Source organism: Oryza glaberrima, chromosome 6 (genome assembly GCF_000147395.1).
Source record: "Oryza glaberrima chromosome 6, OglaRS2, whole genome shotgun sequence".
Taxonomy (NCBI): domain Eukaryota; kingdom Viridiplantae; phylum Streptophyta; class Magnoliopsida; order Poales; family Poaceae; genus Oryza; species Oryza glaberrima.
In genome coordinates, this window is record NC_068331.1 from 1,006,522 (window position 1) to 1,029,971 (window position 23,450).

The 23,450-nt window shown below is 42.1% G+C and overlaps 4 protein-coding genes and 1 pseudogene across 4 annotated transcripts; 2 read left to right on the forward strand and 3 right to left on the reverse strand.

Annotated features, from left to right (window-relative positions):
- Nucleotides 1-1,763: 1,763 nt before the first annotated feature.
- Nucleotides 1,764-10,025, forward strand: LOC127777965 (protein ENHANCED DISEASE RESISTANCE 2-like). The gene is made up of 22 exons (XM_052304586.1): nt 1,764-2,284; nt 3,079-3,153; nt 3,384-3,437; nt 4,173-4,238; nt 4,462-4,562; nt 4,641-4,699; nt 4,779-4,895; nt 5,026-5,066; nt 5,152-5,252; nt 5,337-5,432; nt 5,844-5,908; nt 5,989-6,060; nt 6,153-6,308; nt 6,465-6,694; nt 6,798-6,837; nt 6,929-7,062; nt 7,156-7,257; nt 8,052-8,096; nt 8,551-8,691; nt 8,773-8,868; nt 9,058-9,159; nt 9,511-10,025. Exons 1-22 carry the CDS (start codon nt 2,003-2,005, stop codon nt 9,607-9,609), a joined length of 2,274 nt encoding a protein of 757 aa, XP_052160546.1. The 5' UTR covers nt 1,764-2,002; the 3' UTR covers nt 9,610-10,025.
- Nucleotides 10,026-10,552: 527 nt separating this feature from the next.
- On the forward strand, nt 10,553-13,510 carry LOC127777968 (multiple organellar RNA editing factor 2, chloroplastic-like). The gene is made up of 4 exons (XM_052304588.1): nt 10,553-10,965; nt 11,087-11,184; nt 11,284-11,349; nt 13,142-13,510. Exons 1-4 carry the CDS (start codon nt 10,589-10,591, stop codon nt 13,282-13,284), a joined length of 684 nt encoding a protein of 227 aa, XP_052160548.1. The 5' UTR covers nt 10,553-10,588; the 3' UTR covers nt 13,285-13,510.
- Nucleotides 13,372-14,737, reverse strand: LOC127777967 (uncharacterized; annotated as a pseudogene).
- An 859-nt stretch (nt 14,738-15,596) lies between these two features.
- Nucleotides 15,597-20,942, reverse strand: LOC127777966 (chaperone protein dnaJ GFA2, mitochondrial-like). Its single transcript, XM_052304587.1, has 17 exons — nt 20,786-20,942; nt 20,593-20,676; nt 20,394-20,485; nt 19,828-19,911; nt 19,700-19,738; nt 19,210-19,335; nt 18,732-18,782; nt 18,567-18,654; nt 18,407-18,471; nt 18,230-18,304; nt 17,691-17,763; nt 17,505-17,596; nt 17,186-17,257; nt 16,616-16,672; nt 16,481-16,529; nt 16,180-16,246; nt 15,597-16,095 (listed from the first exon to the last, which is right to left on the reverse strand). Exons 1-17 carry the CDS (start codon nt 20,898-20,900, stop codon nt 15,996-15,998), a joined length of 1,329 nt encoding a protein of 442 aa, XP_052160547.1. The 5' UTR covers nt 20,901-20,942; the 3' UTR covers nt 15,597-15,995.
- A 582-nt stretch (nt 20,943-21,524) lies between these two features.
- LOC127777529 (uncharacterized) lies at nt 21,525-22,467 on the reverse strand. The gene has a single exon (XM_052304137.1). The coding sequence runs from the start codon at nt 22,433-22,435 to the stop codon at nt 21,710-21,712; it is 726 nt and encodes a 241-aa protein (XP_052160097.1). The 5' UTR covers nt 22,436-22,467; the 3' UTR covers nt 21,525-21,709.
- Nucleotides 22,468-23,450: the final 983 nt, after the last annotated feature.

Here is a 23,450-nt window from a genome sequence, read left to right on the forward strand (position 1 = left end):
CAGAAATCACATGGAAACGCGAGAATAAGATGGAAGTCAACGTGTCCCTGGATAAAAATATGTATACGTTCTGTGGGTTAATTAGTATTTGAGCACGCAATTACTAATCGCTAATCAGTCCGTCCTAAAGACAGCGAGATCTTTCCACGCTAAGCACATCTCAGCCGTCCACGTGTCGGGACCACGTCGCACGGATGGCGTCCAGCGCACGGCGAGGGGTAAAATGGGTAGCTTTCAAACACGGGAGAGCGTTCCAGCGCGGACCGTGGAGTGGGCGGGGGATTTCCCGCCACTCGCTCACGAACTGAAGCTTACAGCATAGCCCCTTCAAATCAAGATAATTACAAATGGCCCCTCTAGCTCTCCGAGGCCAGCACAATGATACACAACTTAATTATTAAACTGATGCCATTGAGAATTTCAGATGGAAGGCTCTGTTAATCTTTTGCTCCTTTTCAGTTCGAATCTAGTAAAGTTTAAGTAGTATAGAAGATACCACTACTCCGTATCAGTGCTTTTGCCGGTGGAAGTTGATAAGAAATATTTTGACGGACTGCATTTCTTGCCTACTTCAAGTTGGTACTACATAAGTTTTTCAGGAAAAAGAAGTTGGTCCTACGTATGCAGGTTGGAACATTTTCATTTTATATGACATCTAGTGACATAATAATCCATTACAAGATTATTAAAATATTAAATAATTATGCATCCGTTCCGAAACCAAACTTTCTTCATGGTCATAACAAAACTTTGAATCGCAATTCTTTGTGTTTGTTCTAGTGCAGTTCATTTTAGGCCATTTGTATATTGATGCACGTGAATGGTGTTTTTCTCTACAAATTTTTTTTTTCATACACTGATTCGTTTATTCTATAACATCTATTTCCCCTTTTTTTTATTTGAATGAATATTAAACTCCACAAGTTGTGTGTTTTGAGCACCATTCCTGTCTGGCATGTGACCTTTTTACATAATCAATAAAATCTTGAATCTCAAAGGAAAAAAAATTACATGTAAGATGATATCAGATGTTCATATTGGTACCATGTCAACAAAGATACTGTAATATTGTAATTTTTCGTTTTTCTGGTTACGACCTATCAGGGTTGTATCAATATGAACTTCGCACTATGTTACGTGAGTCGTTAAAAAAAACTTAGATGTTGTACACTTAACAATCGACAATTCAACATGGTGTTTTAGTGAAGGGTATTTCAACTAGTTTTAGAGTTTTTTTTTGGTTAAGAGTGTTCTAGACTTACGGGTTACGGTTTTTTTGTTAGAGTGGCTTATCTAACCATCACTGTTTTCTCTTATGACTGTGGATTACGACGTGCACGTTTTCCAAACCTCTAAATGGGAAGAGTATCACTTTCTATATATAAATGTTTTACAATACCTTTTTTAAAACAACATTTAACTTGCTATATTCAATTCATTCTTTTGTACCATTGAATATGAACAAAACAAAAGTTGAAGACCAAGAAGTGGTCATATTCATTTTCAAATAAATGAAAATGTCACAGAAAAGGTGGAAAACCACAAATTCCTTTAATGCTTGTACTATTGTCTTTCATATTTTAAAACAGTACTATCTCCAAAATTACAAAACTTCAATGGACTCAAAAGACCCCCCAAGTCAACAATAAGTAATTTAGACAAAACACAAGGTCTAGACCAGAAATTTCCTCGAAAAAGGCAAAAGCCAAATATTTGAAATAAAAATGCAAAGTAGTAGTTGGGGATTTAATAGTGGCTTACAATAATAATTAATCTCTCGTCTTCTCTCTCCGCCTCCCCCGCCTCGAAACCCTCCCCTCCTCCTCCGCCTCTCGCCGGCCACCTCGCCGGCTCCGGCCGCCGTGATTCGGCGGGGCCTGCGCCTTGCCTAGGCCTCCACGTTCCCCTCCGGTGCCACCTCACCCGCTGGGGTATGGCTCATTGACGTGGCGGCCCGGGGGACGTGACGCGACCCAGTTGGAATTCGAAATCACCGCCGGAGATGATGATGAGCTCGTCGACCTCGAGGAGGGAGGCGGCGGCGAAGAGCTCCGAGCTGGGGCGCGCCGGCGGCGTGGATCCCCCGAGGCCCTCCGCGGCGGCGATGGCGCGGAGCGGGGAGCTCCCCAAGGTCTCGGCGGCGGCGACGGCCGCGGTGCGGCACGAGGGGTGGATGCTGCGGTACGGGCGGAGGAAGATTGGGAGGTCGTTCGTCCGCACGCGCTACTTCGTCCTCGACAACAAGCTGCTCGCCTACTACAAGAAGCAGCCCAAGGACAACATGGTATACACATCATCAACCTGCAACTTATGCTCTTGATTTTGCTGTCATACTCGCGAACTCGCGATGCGATTCATTTGTCGTAGTCTCGCAGAAAGCTGCGCTACCTTTTTTTTTCAAGAGTTTCTCATGAATTTTTAGCGGGATTTCGTGACTTGTGGTTTATTCTGTCCAATTGGGTGGAGTGGAGGATCGGAGGATGTTCTAGTTACGATAACTAAATCTGAATGTAGGGGAATTCGCCTGCATCATGATGCGATGCACATGAGTTTTCTGCCGTTATTTTGGATTTTTGAGTGGTTTGACTAGCACATAGAAGCACCTGCCTTATTTTAATGGTATATGATTATTGCAAACTGATGCCCAACTATTTAACCGTGAAGCTGAGTTGGAACTGTTTACCATCTGTATCTCCGGATGCTTTTAATTTGAGGCTAGGAAGTGCTAATTAATGACATACTGTTGTTAAGTAATGGAGTTTTGTCTCTTCAGCTCTGGGTCATTTAGAGTAGCGTTTGCTGTAAATGTACTGCTTCGGTAGATGTAAAGCATATCGTTGGAGAGTAAGAATGTCTGAATGAGTCATGGATTCTGATTCTTGAATAAGATTCTTATAGCTGAAGTACTCTTTATTGTAGAGTACTTCAGCTGAAGTACTCTTGATTGTACGCCTTATTCGGAGGATTTTAGCCTAATAAATTGCCATACTGATACACGAGTTTAGATTGGAAATTCTGCAACAGGAGCATGGTGGCTGCTTTATTTTGATTATTCATTTAAGATTTGTGGATGGGCAGGTGCCAGTGAAGGCGCTTCAAATAGATGGAAATTGCAGAGTGGAAGACAGAGGGCTTAAAACACATCATGGTCAAGTAAGTTCCCTCTTTTCATATTTAATTCATCTAGCATCATAACATAAAGCATAAAGCATAAAGCGTATCATTTAATTCCTTCAATGGGAAAGTTTCTTGATACCTTTTTCTTGAATAAATTCACTATCTTTTAGTTTAAGAAAAACACCTTACTTTTGAGGGGTACTGCTGTACTGTTGTGACGTTAATACCGTCATTTTCTTATTTGTAGTGATATTCTTGTTTTGCAGATGGTCTATGTTCTGTGCATATACAACAAGAAAGAAAAGGAGAATCATATCACGGTTCGTTACGATGCTAACTTGCCAAACCAGAATACACTCTATGTTTGAGAATTTGCTTTTAAACGCACTTGCTGATATTTTGTCTGCAATATATAGTTTTTACTACTGCAGTGTATTGGAAAAAGCAAGTATATAAGCTGGATGTTAACCCTTTTCTTGCCATCCTTTTTTGTGTACTTTGTTTATGGGTCATATATTTCTGTTGACCTAAAAAAGGGAGCGATGCCCTTTCTACATCATTCTGGTTTTATAGTTAAAAGAAGACGCTACTTTCACTAGCATTAGTGTAGCTTTTGGATATAGTTAAAAGAAGACGCTACTTTCACTAGCATTAGTGTAGCTTTTGGATTCCCTTTCTCTGCTTGATAATTGACTAATGCTATGCAATTTTATTTGCTCAAGTTTAATTGACAATAACAGTGTAACACTACATATGGGAGAGATGCTAGTGGTCCTTTTGTGTGTACTCTTTCATTTAGTATCCTATAGCCTTTTTCTGTCACATATACCTATACAGTAAGGGTAATTTTACCATCCTTGAAAAAGTACCGAGAGGTACCACACTTTCTAGTATAAAATTTGGTACCTCCAGGTATTAAGTACCTTGAGATACAAAAAAAATTAGTGTAAAATTTAGGTACATCGAGGTACTTTTTTAAGGACCATAAAATTTCTCATACAGTAAACTTGTCATTATTCAAATACCATCTTAATCCTAGTATTGTTCTTCTACAGATGGGTGCGCATGATATCGAGGATGCCCTGGTCTGGAAAAAGAAGCTAGAGCTCCTTATTGATCAGGTGTAGTAAGTCCAACAGACTGTAACAACATATGGCAATTGTTCGAAGTAATAAGGATATTTCAGCCCCTTTTTCATTAGTTTCTTGTTTAGCTACGGTGTAAGAAGGTTCTCCCTTGTACATATTAGATTCAAAAGAAATCTATAACATCCATTTTTTCAATAATTCTATGACACACCAATGAACTGTCCTAGGCATAACATCGGAGATATTCATTCTGCAGCAACAAGACACTATGACGGCTAAAAACCGCAAAGCTTTTGCTTCACTGGACTTTGACATGGAGTTTGGAGGCCCATTATCATTCTCTGATCGTGACAGTGGGCAAGTGATTTCATATTTTATCTAGCTGTATATAAGTCCTTCTGGTTAAAAGTAATAGGAGATTTTACTCTATTATAGACCGGAAGATGAAGAAGAGCCCCGGCCTACTTTGCTTCGTAGGACAACTATCGGGAATGGTAAACATACTTTTAATTTTTTATTAATATTTTGTAATGGCTACACGAGAGAACTTAAATACACCATTTCTTTTTCTAGGCCCTCCTGATTCGGTACATGATTGGACCAAGGAGCCTGATATTGGGCTGTCAGATCAGAATGACACCAACCATGCTTACTCAAGAAAGAACTGGCGGCTACTTAGATGTCAGAATGGTAAGTTCACAGCCCTTTACGTAGATTATATATAGGCATGCATATAAGGGGTACTTTAAAATTTTGAATTCAACTTTAGGATTGTTCAAATGAAGTTACAATTAGAGTTTCCTGGCTTTATGATTGGCAGGCTTGCGCATCTTTGAAGAACTTGTGGAGGTTGAATACCTTGTATGTACCTCTCTTACCTATATACTGTCAAAGGCAGACACGCCAATGCTATGAGTAACCTTTTATGCCTTGTGCACCCTTACAGGCAAGAAGCTGTAGCCGAGCAATGAGAGCTGTTGGTGTGGTGGAAGCCACATGTGAATCCATTTTTGGGCTAATAATGAGTATGGATGTAACACGATATGAGTAAGTGTGTGCTGTTTAAGTGTTTTACTTCCTAATTGCTTTTCTATGAATGCTGACCTCAGTATTATTTATGCTCCACTGTAGGTGGGATTGTAGCTTCCAGTATGGGAGTTTAGTTGAAGAGGTTGATGGTCACACTGCAATACTATATCATCGGCTACAACTGAACTGGTTTTCAATGTAACACCTTTTCTTGTACTGATTATTTATGTGCACATATCATCTGGTTCTGTTATAACTTGCATGAGGATTGCATTTTATATCTTATTGAAAGTCTAAATAAACTATTTGAGCACGAACTTTTTTCATTTGGACTTGAGTGTAGAATATTTATGCCTGGCATATATTGTACAATTCACTTGTTGGAATTGCCTCTGCACCCAATAGGGCAATGCCAACTGCCAAATTCATTACTGTTTTTGCTGTTTGGACAACTGTTGCTAAATTAAAATTGTAGGATGAGAACTTCTATATGGCAGTATCATACTCCACAAGACCTGGGTTCTTTACTTTATATCGATATATTATTGCATTACCTCAGATTTGGAATAACATAGCTACATCTAATTTAATAGATAACTGAACATGTAGGTTGGTCTGGCCCCGGGATCTTTGTTATGTACGATATTGGCGGCGCAATGATGATGGAAGTTATGGTAATCTTTGGATGTGTCCTTGTTGGTCACTTTCATCATTCTGAAGCAACTTGTTTGATTCAATGTTCTTAAACCTGCAGTTGTACTGTTCCGATCTACTGAGCATCAGAATTGTGGTCCCCAACCAGGATTTGTGAGGGCGTTTATTGAAAGTAATTTGCCTTCTGCTTATCAGGATGCTTGATATATTAAAACAAGTGTTGCACAACTTTTGTTTTTTAACCTTAACTTCCTACTAGTTCAGGTGGAGGTTTTAAAATTTCTCCTCTCAAATGCGTCAACGGGAGACCACGCACTCAAGTTCAACACCTTATGCAAATTGATCTAAAGGGATGGGGCGTCAACTATTTTTCATCGTTCCAGTACTACTCTTTGTTGCAGATGCTCAACTGTGTTGCTGGTACAAAGTACAAACCATTCTTTTAACTTTTGATGACATGTCCTAATTGCCCGTTGAATGCTAAAAATGACAAATAAATACTGTTAATTAATCACAACGTTCTTTCGTGTTGATAGTATGTGTCTATGTTGGTCTAACATTTGCATTTATGTCCAGGATTGCGTGAGTACTTTTCCCAAACTGATGATATTCATCCAGTTCCGAGGATTCCTGTGATGAGTACTATGGCTACTGTGTCCAAATTGAAAAAGGATAAGAAACTCCAAGAAACTGACTTAAAGACAAAACAAGCTGATTTTGGACAAGTTGATAACAAAAATTTGGATATGATAGATGAAGAGTCAGAAGAAGATGATGACTATCAAGTTCCTGAAGCTAATCTTGAGGTCAAAATACATACTACACTTACATTTGTACTATTTTTGTAGTTTGAAGAAAGTTTTACTGCTGATTCATTTAACACTGAAGTCTTATGTGATTCATGTACAGGAGGCACCTACCAGTTCTGACAGTGATGCTAAGTACACAGGTTTGTTCTTTTAGTCTGATATGTGTATAATTTGCCTAGATGATTTATCATTTTTTAACCTTATCCTTTGTCATTATATTGGTTGATACAGATCCAATAGATTTGTCTTGTTTTTCGGGCATTATTCGTCGGGATGCAAATGAGAAAAGCCGTAACTGCTGGACAGTACCTGATAGCAAGCTCTTTAAAGTTCGTAGTGAGAGCTTTCCACATGACAAATCAAAGGTCCAAACATTAAAAGTGGCACAACAGGTTTTCCTAATTCTGAAGTATAGCAGGCAATTAGGAGCTTAGTGCATTTCCTACCTGACTTTACAGGTTCCCGCAACAAAGTACCTTATGGAGCTTGTAGCAATCGACTGGCTTAGGGACATAAAGCGAATGGATCATGTTGCTAGGCGGAAAGGATGTGCAGCTCAGGTAAGCAAATAGTTTATGGTTACTTCATGCTCTACCCACATCTAGGTGCTCTTCTTTCTGAAATCCACTATTACATGATTATGTCTATGCTTAAAATTCCAGTGTCTAATATGCAAAGTAGCACTTGAAAATTGGAATAATATAGAACGATTACCTTTTGCAGAACTGTTTGTTCTACCAGAATTGTACTTGTAAACAAATCGGTTTTCCAAACTCTTTTCATCGACCTTGTGTGTGCTATCAATCTTTTTTCATTGCATATTAAACTCTAGCTGTGTAGAAGCTTCATTGCTTCAGGTAGTTACTCTGCGTTCTAGTAGTGAGCACTTTGAATATGTACCTAATTACTTATATGTATCCTGTGAACAAATAACCTGCTGTAAGATCTACATATGTGTAAAATTATGAACGTTGATACAGTTTGACAGAATTATCTGGACTGTATTTTAATTGATCTTTGTTTTAGACTTTATCTTGCATAGTTTGAAATTGGAAGTGCGCGTCACTTCGCCATTACTTAGGATAGGAAAGTTGATGAGAATCAGTGAGATGGTGCAATCAGCAAGTATCTCACAATTATGTTAACAGAGTTGATGGTTTTTGCTTGAAACTTTGTTGTGATGTTAAGTGTTTTCCAGTTTGACTATTGATAAAAGAGATCCTTGCACATGCATATTATATATATGGTACTGAAGACAATCTTCCTTATCTGCATGAACTTAAGTGAGGTCCTAATGAAGTATATCTACTATACTAATAGTATGATGATTCTCATTGAACTTTTACCAATGTAGGTTGCTGCTGAGAAGGGGATGTTCACCTTTGTTGTAAACATTCAAGTAAGATCATATTTCTTTTATGGTCTCTCCTCCATGGCTAGTTTCTTTCTGCTGTGCTCACGGGGTTCCTTACAGGAAGAGAACTCCTGGTTTTCACTTTGACAAATTGTTTACGCTTTGACAAACTAGTTCCTTGCACAATTGCTATTAGAAGAAAAATAGAACTCCCTGGTTACACTTTGACAAAACCCTAGCTCAGAATCTCTTGTTTTTTTTGTTTGATTAACATTGCCAATGAGAGCAGATGCAGTGACCTGCTGTGCAGTTTTCAATGATCATACCAGTTTTGTTGGCTTGTTTATAGCTTAGGCCGGATTATTTTGTTCGCTTAGAGAAAAAAAATCATTATTGCTTTCAGTTTTCCCTTGAAAAATACCAGTTTTCATTCTGTGATTCCATCAGGGCTCGTCTTCTTTATTTTGGTCACGCTGATCAGGTCTGTTTGCATTTGCAGATTCCTGGATCAAGCCATTACAGCTTGGTCCTCTATTTTGTTACAAGAACCTTGGAAAAAGGATCACTGTTACAACGTTTTGCTGATGGCGATGATGATTTCCGAAATAGCAGATTGAAGCTCATCCCATCTGTTCCAAAGGTCTGGTCTAACTTTCGGAGTGTATAGCCCTGTTGATTTATAATGAAGGCCTTTCTCACTTGAGCATGTTGATTTCTTCAGGGATCTTGGATAGTGCGACAGAGCGTCGGAAGTACCCCTTGCTTATTGGGAAAGGCTGTTGATTGCAGTTATATGCGTGGTCAAGAGTACATAGAAGTGAGACACTGAATATAGGCACCTTAAATATTAACACAACACAACTCCTATTATTTTAATTACTGGAGAAATACATTATTCGAGCATGTAAATACCTGGCAAAGTTGAGATATGACTGAAGCAGTAGAACATTAGGTTATTTAGGGCATCTCTTGAACAAACAAATTTATTTTTGATATTGTTATGCAGGTAGATGTAGACATTGGTTCCTCAGCAGTGGCCAATGGTGTTCTGGGCTTGGTGTTTGGCGTCGTTACGACTTTAATAGTTGACATGGCTTTTCTTATACAGGTATGAATGCTCAGTGGCTCCCTCATTTTCTTCAGTCTTTACTCTCCAAGAGCACCCTTTTGGCTCAGCCGCAGCCAAAACTAAAATTTTGAAACTTAATTTTAGAATTGATCTTGAGGTTTTTCTTAACATAGTTTATTTTTCGGCATTTGCTTTTAAGTCGGTAATGATATATAAAAGTTTTACTCAAATTATTTTTGATTCCTAATAAGCCGTTTTGCGGTTTATCAGCTGTAGGCCAAATGATTAAACTGCAAGATCCAGTTTGAACTTTGAAGACTTATGTTTCTATAGCTAATAAACAGTAGTATATCTCAACTGGTTCACATTTCTCTACCTTTACACTTGCAGGCAAACACATACGACGAGCTCCCGGAGCAACTTCTAGGTGCTGCACGGCTATCCAATATCGAACCCAGCTCAGCAATAGTTCCTGTACTTGATAAATAGCTCTTCAAGGGAATGAAATCAATTGAAGCAGATTCTTTAATTCTTTGCTCGGAACTCCATTTTCTGTTGATTAGCTGCAGCAGTTTGCAGTTTGAAACGGCAAAAGTGTCATTTCAGGACTGGAAGCGCGACCATATCCTCCAATCTGTCTTTACAGTTTTCAGATTTTTCTGACACCATGCTAGTAGGTATAGATAACATATAGTATGTGATTATACGGCATTATACATACAGAAAAAACTAATTCATGTACAACTCATCGTGGTACCTTGCTGTTTTTTTTTTCTCTTTGTAGCCAATTGTTGTCGATCTGACACCTCAATTAGATGCTCTCTTCCTCTCCTGGATGTAAATTGAACTCGTTATCACTTGCTTGGCCTTTGAGATTCCTATATACTTCTTAGTTTTATATTCAATAGAGTGTACTTCCTCCGATTTCTAATGTATGATATCATTAATTTTTGTGATATGTTTGACCATTCATATTATTCAAAAAATTTATACAATTATCATATATTTAGTTGCGTCTTTATTTATCATTAAAAGTTCTTTAAGTATTACTTATATTTTGTATGTTTGTAAAAAAGATTTAAATAAGCCAAATGATCAAATAAATGTCTAAAAGTTAATGGCATGATATATTAAAAACCGGATGGAGTATATAGCCTTTTTACAGATCTGTAACCTGCACGTTTGAGTTTGAATTTTTCGACCTGTAAATTACTCGGATTTGAATAATGTCGTAAAAGACATCCTGAAACTTCAAAAACACGCCATTGCTCGCATTGCTCAGTAGTACCAGCCACCAGTGTGATGTTTCATTCACTGGGCTTCATTCGTCCGCAAATACGGCCCACTAAAAGCCCATCTAAACACGAACTTCACTTCGACGCCACGCGGCTTTAAATTCGCGATTCCAAACCCCAGCCTTCGTTGCGTTGTCCCTTCTCCCTTCACTCCGCTAGGGTTTTACCCCGCGATGGCCGCCGCCGCCGCCGCCGCCGCGCGGAGGCTCCTCTCCCGCCGCGCCACCTCCTTCTCGGCCTCCGCTCTCCTCCGCCGCGGCGGCCCCGGTGCGCCGGAGTCGCTGCTGCGCCCCACCGTCGCTGCGGTCTCGCGCGTCGGCTTCCTGCGCGGGTTCGCGCGGCGGCCGGGCGGCGATGGGTACTCCCCGATGCGGTCCGGTGGCGGCGGAGGCGGAGGCGGTGACCGCGCGCCGACGGAGATGGCCCCGCTGTTCCCCGGGTGCGACTACGAGCACTGGCTCATCGTGATGGACAAGCCAGGCGGGGAGGGCGCCACCAAGCAGCAGATGATTGACTGCTACATCCAGACCCTCGCCAAGGTCCTCGGAAGGTGAAACCTCTCTCTCCGCCGATTTATCTCTCAGTTTGTGCCAACCTTGCCATGTATTTGCTCCTCAGTTCCAGTTAGTTGGTTCGGAGGTCGATTTCTTATGTGTTTGTGTTTCCTGCAGTGAGGAGGAGGCGAAGAAGAAGATCTACAACGTCTCCTGCGAGAGATACTTTGGTTTCGGGTGCGAGATCGATGAGGAGACGTCCAACAAGCTGGAAGGTTTGTTCCTTGCCTATGTTTTGATTTTATAAATACCTGGAATGAGAATACTTTTAGCGCACTGTGTGTTCATGTATCTGATTATGTGTTGTATGACAGGGCTTCCTGGTGTTCTGTTTGTCCTCCCTGATTCCTATGTCGACCCTGAGTACAAGGACTATGGAGGTAGCTTTCTTGCACAACCTCACAACTTCTGCTGGTTTTCTTAGGAGATCAATGGCTTTGTCATTTCATATGATCACTGATTGACTGATGTTGTAGATACTATATCCTAATTGGCCCCCCTATAGGCATTTGTTGCTTCCATTTTTACAGGATAATGCGATCGAAGTTAAAGTATATTTTAATAGAACTGCATCAAAATGAAATGGAACATTGTCTGGATACCGTATGTAGACTGTTTTCATGGCATGTGAGCCTATTCTGACCACATACTGATGTTTTGCTAGTAGTCCATCTTGGCAAAGCTGTGAAGCCATATAGGCAATGCCCTGCTTTGAATGCTAATGGACTGACAAAAATGTCTCTCGAACGGTTTGGTACCTTGGTAAAATGGGGTTCTGATCAGTGGAGATGAGACATTATGAACACTTTACCACCTCTTCAGTTTTTGATTAATTCAAGGCTTTGATCTGTTTACCAAACCTCTAGTCCATCTTGGCAAAGCGGTGAAGCCTAATCGGCAATGTCTTGCTTTGAATGCTAATGGACTAATAGCAAATGTATCTCACGGTTCTGCACCTTACCAAATTGGGGTTCAGATCAGTGTAGATAGAGACACTAACAGTGTATTTACTGCCACATCCCCCTTGAGTCTTGATGTTTTACTGTTCTTTAAGGATTTAGCATGTTGTTGACTCAATACTAAATTACTGTTCTAGACATACTAGTCCATCTTGGCAAAGCGGTGAAGCCTACTTGGCAATGTCTTGCTTTGAATGCTAATGGACTAATAACAAGTGTCTCTCCAACGGTTCTGCACCTCAAATGAATGGGGTACAGGTCAGTGGGGATGAAACATGCAATATGATCATGCCATTAAACATAGGGAAATTGAACTTTATGCTATGATGAGTTAGAATCCACTTCCCAATGTTCCTTCACTAGAATGTGGCAAATTTAGCTATTAAAACAATTTTGTGTTTCTCTCGCTTGCTTGTTTCATTACGATTTGGTATGTTGCTGATTCAACAGTACCAAACTGCTGTTCTAGACTTCACAGTCCATCTTGGCAAAGCGGTGAAGCCTACTTGGCAATGTCTTGCTTTGAATGCTAATGGACTAATAAAAAATGTCTCTCCAACGGTTCTGCACCTCAAATGAAATGGGGTACAGGTCAGTGGGGATGAAACATGCCAACATGGTCATGCCACTAAACATAGGGAGGTTGAAAATTTTCCCTATGACAAGTTAGAATCCACTTTCTAATTTTACCTGATTTGAAGGTGGCACATTTAGCTATATAAATAATTTAGGGTGGTTTTTTTTTATCATATCATTTATGGTTTCTTACTGAATGTGAATGAATTTATGCACTTCCCCATGGATTTGTGCCATGTTATGCAGTCCATCTTGGCAAAGCAAGATAGCTATTTAGGCAATGCCTTGTTTTGAATGCTAATGGACTTAAAGAGAACTCTTCTTTTTCTCTTCTGCTCTTCAGTACAGTGAAAGCTGTGTGGATCAGTTGAGATGAAACATTTATAACTTATTCGTGGTCACTGGCTTTAACTGTTCGTATTTGAGACATCAGAGGTTACATTAAATGCATCATTGTATTTTTGGTTAATCTAGTTTGTTTAGAGTAGATATTACATGCTGAACAAAATCTGACCATTGTGTGAATCTCTTGGCTTGAGGTTGGTAGGATGAGTTGCTCTGCTGCACTCTGATTTCTTGGAAAGATATTATACTCAATTACTCATGCCATATAATCTATTTCTATTTTGTTTTACAGCTGAGCTCTTCGTCAATGGAGAGATTGTTCAGAGGTCCCCGGAGAGGCAGAGGCGGGTAGAACCTGTCCCACAAAGAGCATCAGATAGGCCTAGGTACAATGACAGGACCCGATACGCCCGGAGGAGGGAGAACCAACGGTGATCTGATTATCAGAAGCCAAATAACAAAGCCGCCTGGGTGGCTTGAGGCCTTACTAGCATATGCTGAATGGAACAATCTAAAAATTGCTTTAATAGTTTTGTCGCTGGTATTGCTATTTTTCATGCTGGTGATTCTCACATCTTTGGATGTATCGCATTCTGTAATTACTGGAAAACTTGAAAGCACCTGGCTTGGAATGCATTGCTGCTGCTGAACTCTTCGGCCATGTGCACACTTGTAAATCAGTTAGATGATTTTCACAGCGAGCTACATGTCGTCTACTCTGAATTTGTTTTGTTATGTTTTTTGGTAAAATGTTACGCGTGAAAGTGTGATTGCATTTCTTGAGTTAGAACTCATCAGTGATCACTGGTCGAGAACTTGTGACCCCAACCAAATCAACTCAATTTTAATTTTGAAGTTTAACTCTCAGTGTCAGCCGCTGGACTCTCAGTGATCAGTGGTCGCACTGCAGTTAACCCTCAGTGTTAGCTGCTGATTTGAAGTATAACTCGACGATTTTATCCTGCGAATAATCAGTGAAATATCCCTTGCCGACGGAGAGGCCCTCGCCGGCGGCGAGCCGCTCCACCATGCCCTGCACCTGCTCGGCCCCGACCCTCGCCGGGTCGAGCAGGTTGCAGGCGACCTCCACGACGCCGCCGCCGTGCGCGAGCCCCATCGCCTGCACGGACGGGAGCCCGCCGCCGCGCTCGCTGACGGCGCGGGCGATCCGCCTCGCCGCCTCCACGTCGCCGGTGCGGACGGGCACGTTGTAGTTGTCGACCCAGCCGGTGGCGCCGACGACCACCACGCCCTTGGATCTCGGCGACCTCTCCGGCCCGGCGTCCGGTGCGACGGGCAGGGCGTCCGTCTCCGGCGCTCCCCGCCATTGGTTGCCGGAGGAGTTGGGCTTGAAGTAGCCGAGCTGCCTCCTGATGGAGGCCAGCGTCCTCCCCTCCCGGTGCGCCGCGCCGAACAGAAACGTCGGCACTGCGGCGGAGGCGGCGGCGCCGGCGAGGGGGTGAGCGGCGCGACGAGCGTGTAGCCCACCCGGTTGTAGGCGTCGTCGGTGAAGCGGTTGACGACGACGGCGCCGCCGCCGCACGCCGCCTGCTCGATGGCGCGCAGGGCGGCGGCGTTGCGGCTCTCGGAGATGTAGAGCTTGCAGCACGCCAGCATGGTGGGCCTCGCCATCGTCGACGTCATCATCCTCCTCTTCTCCGGCGATGTGGAGATGAACACGAGACCAGCATTTGCTGTGTGAAGGAGAGCGTGTGGACAGAATTCAGCAACGCATGCAGCCTTTGGATTCGACGAATTTTGGAGTTCTCTTTTTCTACAAAAAGCGAACTAATTCATTTGAAAAATCGTGTAAAATTTCATAGGAATCTCAAAAAAAAGAGTGAATTGCACATTGGTCCACCTATTTTCACCAATGTTGCAGTTTAGGCTAGGGGCAAATCCATATTTTCACCTTGGGCTAGCTATGTTTACAAATTATTTCAGTTTGAACCTGTCCTCCAGTTCTCTCGATTCCTCCTCTCTTTCTTCTCCAATTGCCCAGGCATGCCGATCTGAGCAAGGAAGGCCATGTTTAGTAGTGTAGCATAGATCAAGGTCAAGCTCAGCTCCCACTGCAGTATGTGCTCTACTTCCTTGATCTTCACCAAAGCCTTTGCAGTACTATATCCACTCGTCGGTGGGGCTGCAGTCACCAAGATGTGCATTTGCTTCGTCTCCACCGAAGAGGAGCAAGGCTAGACCAATCAACGAGCTCGCCAGCACTACGGGGTACGTACGTGGGGTAGTGGTTGTGCTTGTGCTTGACCAGCTCTCCTTGCTGGCACTGAGAACCTCGAGCCCCCCCCATGTGGGAAGAGACCAGCTCGTCGATGTGGATGAGGAATGATTCTCACGAGCAACACCACATCAAGCTAAGTGAGGAAGAAGAACACATTAGTCACTAACGCATGGGCCCACTAGACTAAAGTGCAAATTATGGTAACAAAGTCTGGTCCAAGTTGAAAAGATGTGTTATTGCCTAGTCCAATTTGCAACTTGGGTAAATAAAACTAGTCCAAAGTGAAATTTACTCCAAAAAAAAATGGTTCATTTCATTCAAGAACTGCAGAATTCGTCCGATCCATCCTCAGTCACATTAGTCACGACGACGAATTATATGCAGACAGAAATGGGAGACAAATATTTGGATTGTTTTTTAAGCAAGTTAACAAATTCCAATTCAGCACATAATCTGAAATACTAATTCGGTGCCAGCATACAATGCATAAAAAGATTTATGAACTCTGTTCTGTTCCAGTGTCCTTTCCAGCAAGAATTGCTGGGAACAAAATTGAGAACCTGAAAAATGAATAGAGCCAATATCAACTCAACGAGTGGCACGAGTCCAGAGGTTGGTACCGTGAGTTCCATACTTTCTTAACACACAAAATTATACAATACAGGATCCTGCCGCCTGTCTCACTGATGCTAGTGACATTAGGAGATTGCAAACATCAGGCGGCGTGGTGTATATTATTCCCAGCTACAAAATTTGAAACTGCTATATGTCGGCATGTAAAATTCCATGCATCCAACCAAACTATATCTTCTTGCCCCTGCAAATTTCAGGCAGCAGCCTATTCTATCTCGCGATATATGATGAGACTAAAGCACTAATCAAATGTACGGGTCGCTCCTAAAATCAGCTATCCCGATGCTCCTGCTGCCTTTGCGTCTTTCTCCTCTTCAGCTTGCTCTTCCTTCGCAAATTCCTCGATCAGCACGCGCTGTCTCGGTGTCAAATTCCTGTGTATAAGTAATACATGAATATTTGAACAGAAGTACTAGTAACAGCATAGGGCAGTTCAGTAAGTTCCGAGGAGAGCTTACGCAGGGATGTTGACATTGAAGTGGACATACTGATCTCCATAGTACGATGAATTTCTTGTCTTGATTCCTGCAGGATAAAGTGATGCTTATCACTATAGGCAAAATGAAATATATCAACCGCTACAAATTTATGAGCCATGACGGCACTGGGTTTTAATAAAACAAGGCCCTTGCAGACTCCATTTTTACTTGGATGTGTAACTGAGCATGAAGTATTAAACATGCAGCCATATGCAATTTATGCTAACTAAAAAAAAATTTTTGCCCCACGAAAAGGTAAACACTATGTAGTGCAGTTTACCTTTTCCTCTCAGAACCACCTTTTGGCCAGGCTGAGTACCAGGCTTGACCTGTAATATGCAAGGCAGATGGAGAATTCCGACATAATAAACAAAGGAGAAGATTGAAAATGAGGGTAAACTGATTTTGGAGGTACCTTTAGAACTACATCTCCAGAGAGAGTTGGAACCTGAACTGTCCCGCCCAAAATTGCCTACAAAGATGTTTGTAGTTAATCTTAATCTGAATACTGATGAAATATGAGAACTGTGGAGGAGATGCCTACTCGACAGCATTACAAGTTTTGTTTAGTATCACTAGAGATTATCAGACAATCACCACAGCATCGTTACTCGCTAGAGATAACATACTTTAGCTAGTTTTAACATTCAAACTACTGTGAAAAACAATTGTTGTTTGCCTGCTCTGTGGCAAATAAGGAACAGTCTAATAACAACAGTTTGCTCTAAGATTAAAGGGAACAGACATAATCTGCTAACACTAACTTGTTATCACCCAGCCCTAGAAGGCTATGCACAATCCTGCTTACAGACCACTATCACACTCCCACTCAGATTACCAGCTCAGCCAAAACAGAATGTAGTGACAACGAAGTATGGCCGGTAACTGAGTTTTTCTGTTTTCCCGCTAGGGATGTCCATTACTGAGCTGTGCAGTGGCAAATATAAGCATAGGATGCAGAAAAAAATAATCAGGCTCAACTTACCTGAGTCACGTTCAATACAGCATCTACATGAATATCACCTTTCTCTCTTCGAAATACCGGATCCTCACGAACCTGGAAAAAACAGCATTACAAAGGTCATCTGCTTATCATCTTTTTCTCAAATATGCAGGAGAGCCGTGCATCATTGCATCAAGGGGAAAAGAATTGGAACAAATGACCAGACACTACTCTTGCACTGGGATCAACCTACAGCTAGTTGCACCGAGTGCTTGGTCCTGTCTGATCCCAAAGTAAGGTTTCAACTGCCTGTTACCATTCATTGGCCAATGGTATAACTGCTAATGTGCAGAGGACTAACCTTCAGAGTTACATAAAGATCACCAGGACTACCACCATCTGGATCTGCTCCACCTGATCTAACCAACTTTATAACGTCACCATCATCCGTACCTGAATGAACAGAATAATGCTCAAGGACATTTAGTAACACAAAATAAGAGTATATGCGTACAAATAACATGAATGCTGACAATTTGAAAACTACCAGGCACTATGTTGAGTCGGATGTTTTTTGTTCCTGGCACAACTTTCCTTCCTTTGCATGACTTGCAGAATTCCTAACAACACAAGAACATTGCAATCACCAGCTCATCGTGACTAATCAGAATCTAGACACTGTACAAAAGGTATATAGGAGCAAATATAACATCAGAGGTCAAGTGCATATTTATTTCATAAAGAACAGCATGGTTCAGAAGTTATTGTTGTGGCTGATTTCAATTCATATATCTAATATCAGACAACTGGACTTAGGTGCAGTCAACAACTACCTGCATCACAAGTTAAATGACCACAAATTGAAAAAAATCAGAGGGGTTGATACACGTAATGAATAAGGATTGTAGGATGGTCAAATTTAGAAATACCGAACCCTACATCACAAAGCAATTCTGGTCAGGTAGGTACGGAATTTTATGTCCTAAGGACAACAACTCTAAACAGTTAACCTCCTAGATGATTTATTGAAGGCTAGATAACTGATTTATCCTGACTGCAGGTTATCAACACAAAGGGACATCATACCTTCACAGTCTTCCCACTACCACCACACTGTGTGCATGTTGATTGCATCCTGAAGGGACCAGTTTGCATGAAGATCTTCCAACAGCACATGAAAAACAAAGACAAATAAGCACAGTACTAACATTTAAATGAGATACCACATTAAATAGAAATAATTGTGCTAGAGGAAGAACTAACAAATCCTGAACCCCTGCAGGCTAGGCAAGTTTCAGGTTTGGTTCCAGGGGGTACGCCAGCTCCCTCTGGGAAAACAAAGAACTCTCATTAGATGATTAGGAACAATTCAAAGGACATCGATAGTTTGATATGTGCAGTAAATAGAAGCGCATCTACATACTGCAGGTGTCACATGTAACAGCAGTCTGAAAATTGATCGTCTTTGTGCACCCCTGAACTGCTTCCATAAATGATATTTCAAGTGCAACCTGTAGAATGGAACATGAAACTGCGATTCACAGAGCAAAAACATGATAGGTGAAAAAAAAATGAGTATAGAGCTAACCTTGGCATCATGCCCGCTAAATTCTCTCTCTCTGAATATGTTTCTAAAGAACTTCATTATACACACAGACAACAAAAGTCATATTAGTGTCGTTATACTCATATGATTAAAGTATACGAGCATGTGGTTATGTGATCAGCATCTATAAAATGAAGGATGATGAGATGCCATTTGTTTATCAAGCTGTAAAATAATTAAATAATGCAATGAAAGAAACAGAAAACCACTTATGGAAAAAGTATCAAAGAGGCAATGTCGCAGTATGTAGTGCCAAATGATTAAAGGACACAAGTTTCGGCTAAAACTCAAACAATTCAATAACTATAAAACTACAAAGATAAAATGAATTTCCAGACAACAGTATCTTTTTTATGTATATACTCAGCAACATGAGTGATAGAAAACAATACAAACTAAATGGGAGCAGAACCACCAGAATAAAACCAGATGACAAATAATTAAACAAAAGATAGCATACATCATTCATTCCACCGCCGCCGCCACCTCCACCAAAAATATCCTCAAACGGATTGCCAAAACCCCCTTCATATGCACCACCAGGTCCTCCTCCAGCGGAAGCTTTCTCATACTGATCAGGGCCAACCTGTAATAGATCATGTCAAGGACAAGTTTGCGTTCAAAAGCTTGTATTGTAAACTTCTAAGACATAACTTCTGACCCTAGGGTATAGCAACGAAAAGCAATAATCACATAATAGTCAAGTTGAATTATTACTACCACTAATTATGAGAATAGGATAACTAATGAATCTGGGCAGTGCTCTACAAGGTAATTGAAAGCTTGCGGCTTGGCAGCACCTTCCTGTCTAGCCTACCTAGGCAGGCAGCCTAGGGCCTTGGTAAACACTAAATTGAGGTTCCAGACCCATGGTAATTTAAATAATAGACCTTAGGCATTGACAGCTAAAATGTTGGCATTTGTTCAATTAAATAGGTTGAAATTGTTACCTGATCATATAATGATCTCTTCTGATCATCCTTCAAAGTCTGCAAAGAAGGAAAAATAAGTATGTCTCAGTATATTATCAGAAACTAATAATAACCTTTACCTATGTATTCCATGCTGAAAACTGTACCTCATAAGCTCGCTGAACCTCTTGAAACTTCCTCTCTGCATCAGAATCACCTTTATTTGTATCCGGATGGAGCTTTTTCGCAAGCTTTTAGGACAACAAAGAAAAAAAAAGGGATTGTGAGGTAAGCAATACGCGATGATTTTTTTTTTCTTTCAATGGTGCATAAGGAAAGGAAATGCCAATGTTTGCTATATTAACACAAGGCTAATACATAACTAAAATTGAAGATGAGAAATGGTAAATCAAACAACCTCAACTGCCCTTTACTCAAGAGTCCATCAACCACTTTTCAGAAACATTCTGGTAGACAAAAAAACTGGTAGATACCCATCAACTTGCGGTTAACATTACTGTTCCAAAATCCAAATGGGTGATGATCTTTCTATGCACAAGTCCTGAAGTGTAATGATGGGAACTTCCAAAGTCTATCACTAAAATTAGCAACTAAAAGTTTAGTCTTCACTTTATAATTCAAGACTTGCGATATAGAACTAAGATGTGCCGCGTTGGTGTGCTCAATTTACACCCTAAGCATGACATAGTCTTGATTCCAGAGCCAACCATACCGCGTAATACGCTTTCTTGATCTCCCCCTGGCTCGCGTTCCTGCTCACGCCGAGCACATCGTAGTAGTCCCTCGCTGCCACCGGCCTCGTCCCTGCAGAGCCACACGAATCCAACATCACCAATCGACTCAGCCAAGCTCACCAAACCAGAAACAGCAGCATCTCCCTTCTTCCCCTTTTTCCCCATTGTTGTCCTCACCGTGGAAGAGCCTGGCACTAGTCGGCGAGGAGAACGGCGACCTCCACGCGGGAGCCGCGGCGCGAAACGCGTCGCCCCACCTCGCTGCACACCAAAGCAACCAACCAGAAAGAAAGATCAGTCACACTGGAAGGAAATCCCAGGAAATCGGGAGAGCCACAGTGCGGGGATGAGGGCGGCGGCGGCGGCTCACCTCCGTGGGCGCGCGAGGCGTGGAAGGGGGACGCCGACGCGGCGGGCGAGGAGGAGGGGAGGGCGCGGCGGCGAGCGAGGAGGAGGGCGAGGCGAGCGCCGCCGGGGAGCCGCATGGTGGCGAGGTGAGGTCGTGTGGCCTCGCCGTCGCGTCGCGTGCTTGCGGCTTAAGAAGTCCAGAGCGTGCGAGGCCAGCGGAGAACCTTCTCGAAGGCCTCCTATTGGGCCGTGTGATCTGATGGGCCTCTTGGCAGGCCAAGGCCCATTGGGCTCATCTCTTATTTCACGGGCCCTTCACGTTTCCAGTTTGGGTTTTGGAGCACAGGTTCTCGTTGATTTAGGCCCATTGTTTGATTTAGGGCTCGATGATATATATTTTTTGGTTCAGAGTAAATTTGACAAAACTATGTATATAACTTTGATCAAACTATCATAAAAACTATAAATTTGAGACGTTGTATCATTAAACACATATTTAGCACTAAAGTTATCATAAAACTATAAATTTAGAGTCAAGCATCACAAATCCACATATTTAAAAACAAAATTATCCCAAAATTACAAGTTTAGCATATTTTGATAATGATCAATTTATGTTTAGTTAAACTTGAAGTTGAAACTTTATGTATAGTTGTAGTACGTGCACACGTACTTGTAAGTATGTTTAGAATTTTTATTATTTGTTAGCTGATGTGTATGGTAATTGAGCGTGCACTCTAAACTTGTGTGTACAATACATGTTATCGGGTTGAACGTGGCAACAAATCAAAATGCCTTTAGTTTCCACTTTTTCATTGTTCAAGCACAATTTAAGTTTCAGTACACAACTTCAATACAATTATTTCTTCAATTTGTAATAAATTAGTTAATTACAGTAGCATCTGGAAATCAAATTACACCCCGCGAAATGAAATTAGCTGATCGATCACCCCTTGATGCCGGTGCTATTATTCCCGGAGCAGTTACCGGAGTTCTTGTACGGCTCCGGGCAAGGGCCGCCGATGCAGCGGTCGTGGGTGAGGCCGGCGACCGCCGCCTCGGTGGTGTCCTGGCTGCACGACGCCTCGCCGCCGGACACCTCGTAGTAGCTGGAGATGGACACCGGCCAGCAGTGGAAGGTGAAGTTGTGGCCGCGCCTGCCGGCGCTCACGCCGCGCGCGCCGCCGATGGTGAAGCTGAGCGACGCCACGGCCTGCACCACCACCTGGTCGGTCTCGCCGTCGTAGAGCCTCGCGGCGAGCGACGCCGGCAGCGCGGAGGCGTTCAGGAACGCGGACTTGGTGACGAAGTGCGACTCCTGCTGCGGCACGACGAACGCCGGGAGCGTGAACGCGGCGAGCTCCGTCCGCGCCGCGGCGCCGTAGATGAGGCGGACGAGGTTGTCGCCGCCGAAGTGGACCACGGCGCGGCCGCTCGGGTTGTAGGCGCGGAGCGTCACCTTGTACTTGATCAGCGACGCCGCCGACGGCGACTCCGGCCGCTCCACGGACACCGCGCCGTTGGCCACCGACAGGTCCAGCTCCACCGGCCGGAGCACCATCCTGATGGCCTGCACCACCGTCGCCGCCACCGTCGCCGCGAGCACCGCGGTCACCGCGTACCTCGCCACGCCCAGCCACGGCAACTTGGTGCGCTTGCCGTCGCGACCCATGCTCTGCACTATACACTGTCAAGCATTCACATCGCCTATACCTGTCGTTAGTTAGCTTTATACTCCCTCCCTCCGTTCTTAAATATCTGACGTCGTTATCTTTTTTAAATATATTTGATCGTTCATCTTATTTAAAATTTTCTTTTAAATATATAAAACTATATATATATAAAAGTATATATAACAATGAATAATCAAATGATAGAAAAAGAATCAATAATTACTTAAATTTTTAAATAAGATGAACGGTTAAACATATTTAAAAGTGTCAGTTAAATATTTAGTGACGGCGCGTACACGCACATCTCGTTGATGCCATCGGCATTATTGCCATTGCCGTTGCATATCTCCAATGTTCGGTCTCCGAAGGAGGAAGAACTTGTTCTGTTCGATCACATGTCGTTTCTGTGACTGTGATCGAATTGACAGCCCACCCACTAATGCCATCTGCTAATCACGCGCGAGCTGTTTCTGCAGCTGCAGCTGCATGCAAAAGAACTTATTCTGCTCACACACATCGATTTGTCAGCCTAGGTAAAGGTCCCAACAGAAAATTATACGCACTGCTAATATATACTCCCTCCGTATTTTAATATATGACGCCGTTGACTTTTTGAGAAACGTTTGACCTTTCGTCTTATTTAAAAAAATTTATGTAATTATAATTTATTTTATTGTGACTTGATTTATCATCAAATATTCTTTAAGCATGATATAAGTATTTTTATATTTGTATAAAAATTTTGAATAAGACGAGTGGTCAAACGTTGATTAAAATACGGAGGAGGGAGTATAATGGCTTTATTCGTTGTCGCTTTCGTCGGGAGAGGTCCAAATTTTTAAAGAAACTCCACTACTCTAAAGGTTTACACCGTTAAATCGTGGTGAGTACAGATTGTAAGAGCGGAGATCAATCGGCATGGTTATATAGCACAAAGGGGTCACCTATTGAGCAATCAACTTGAAAAAAAAATTAAAAAATTAATGATGTGTCGCTTTATTTTACGTGTGAAGG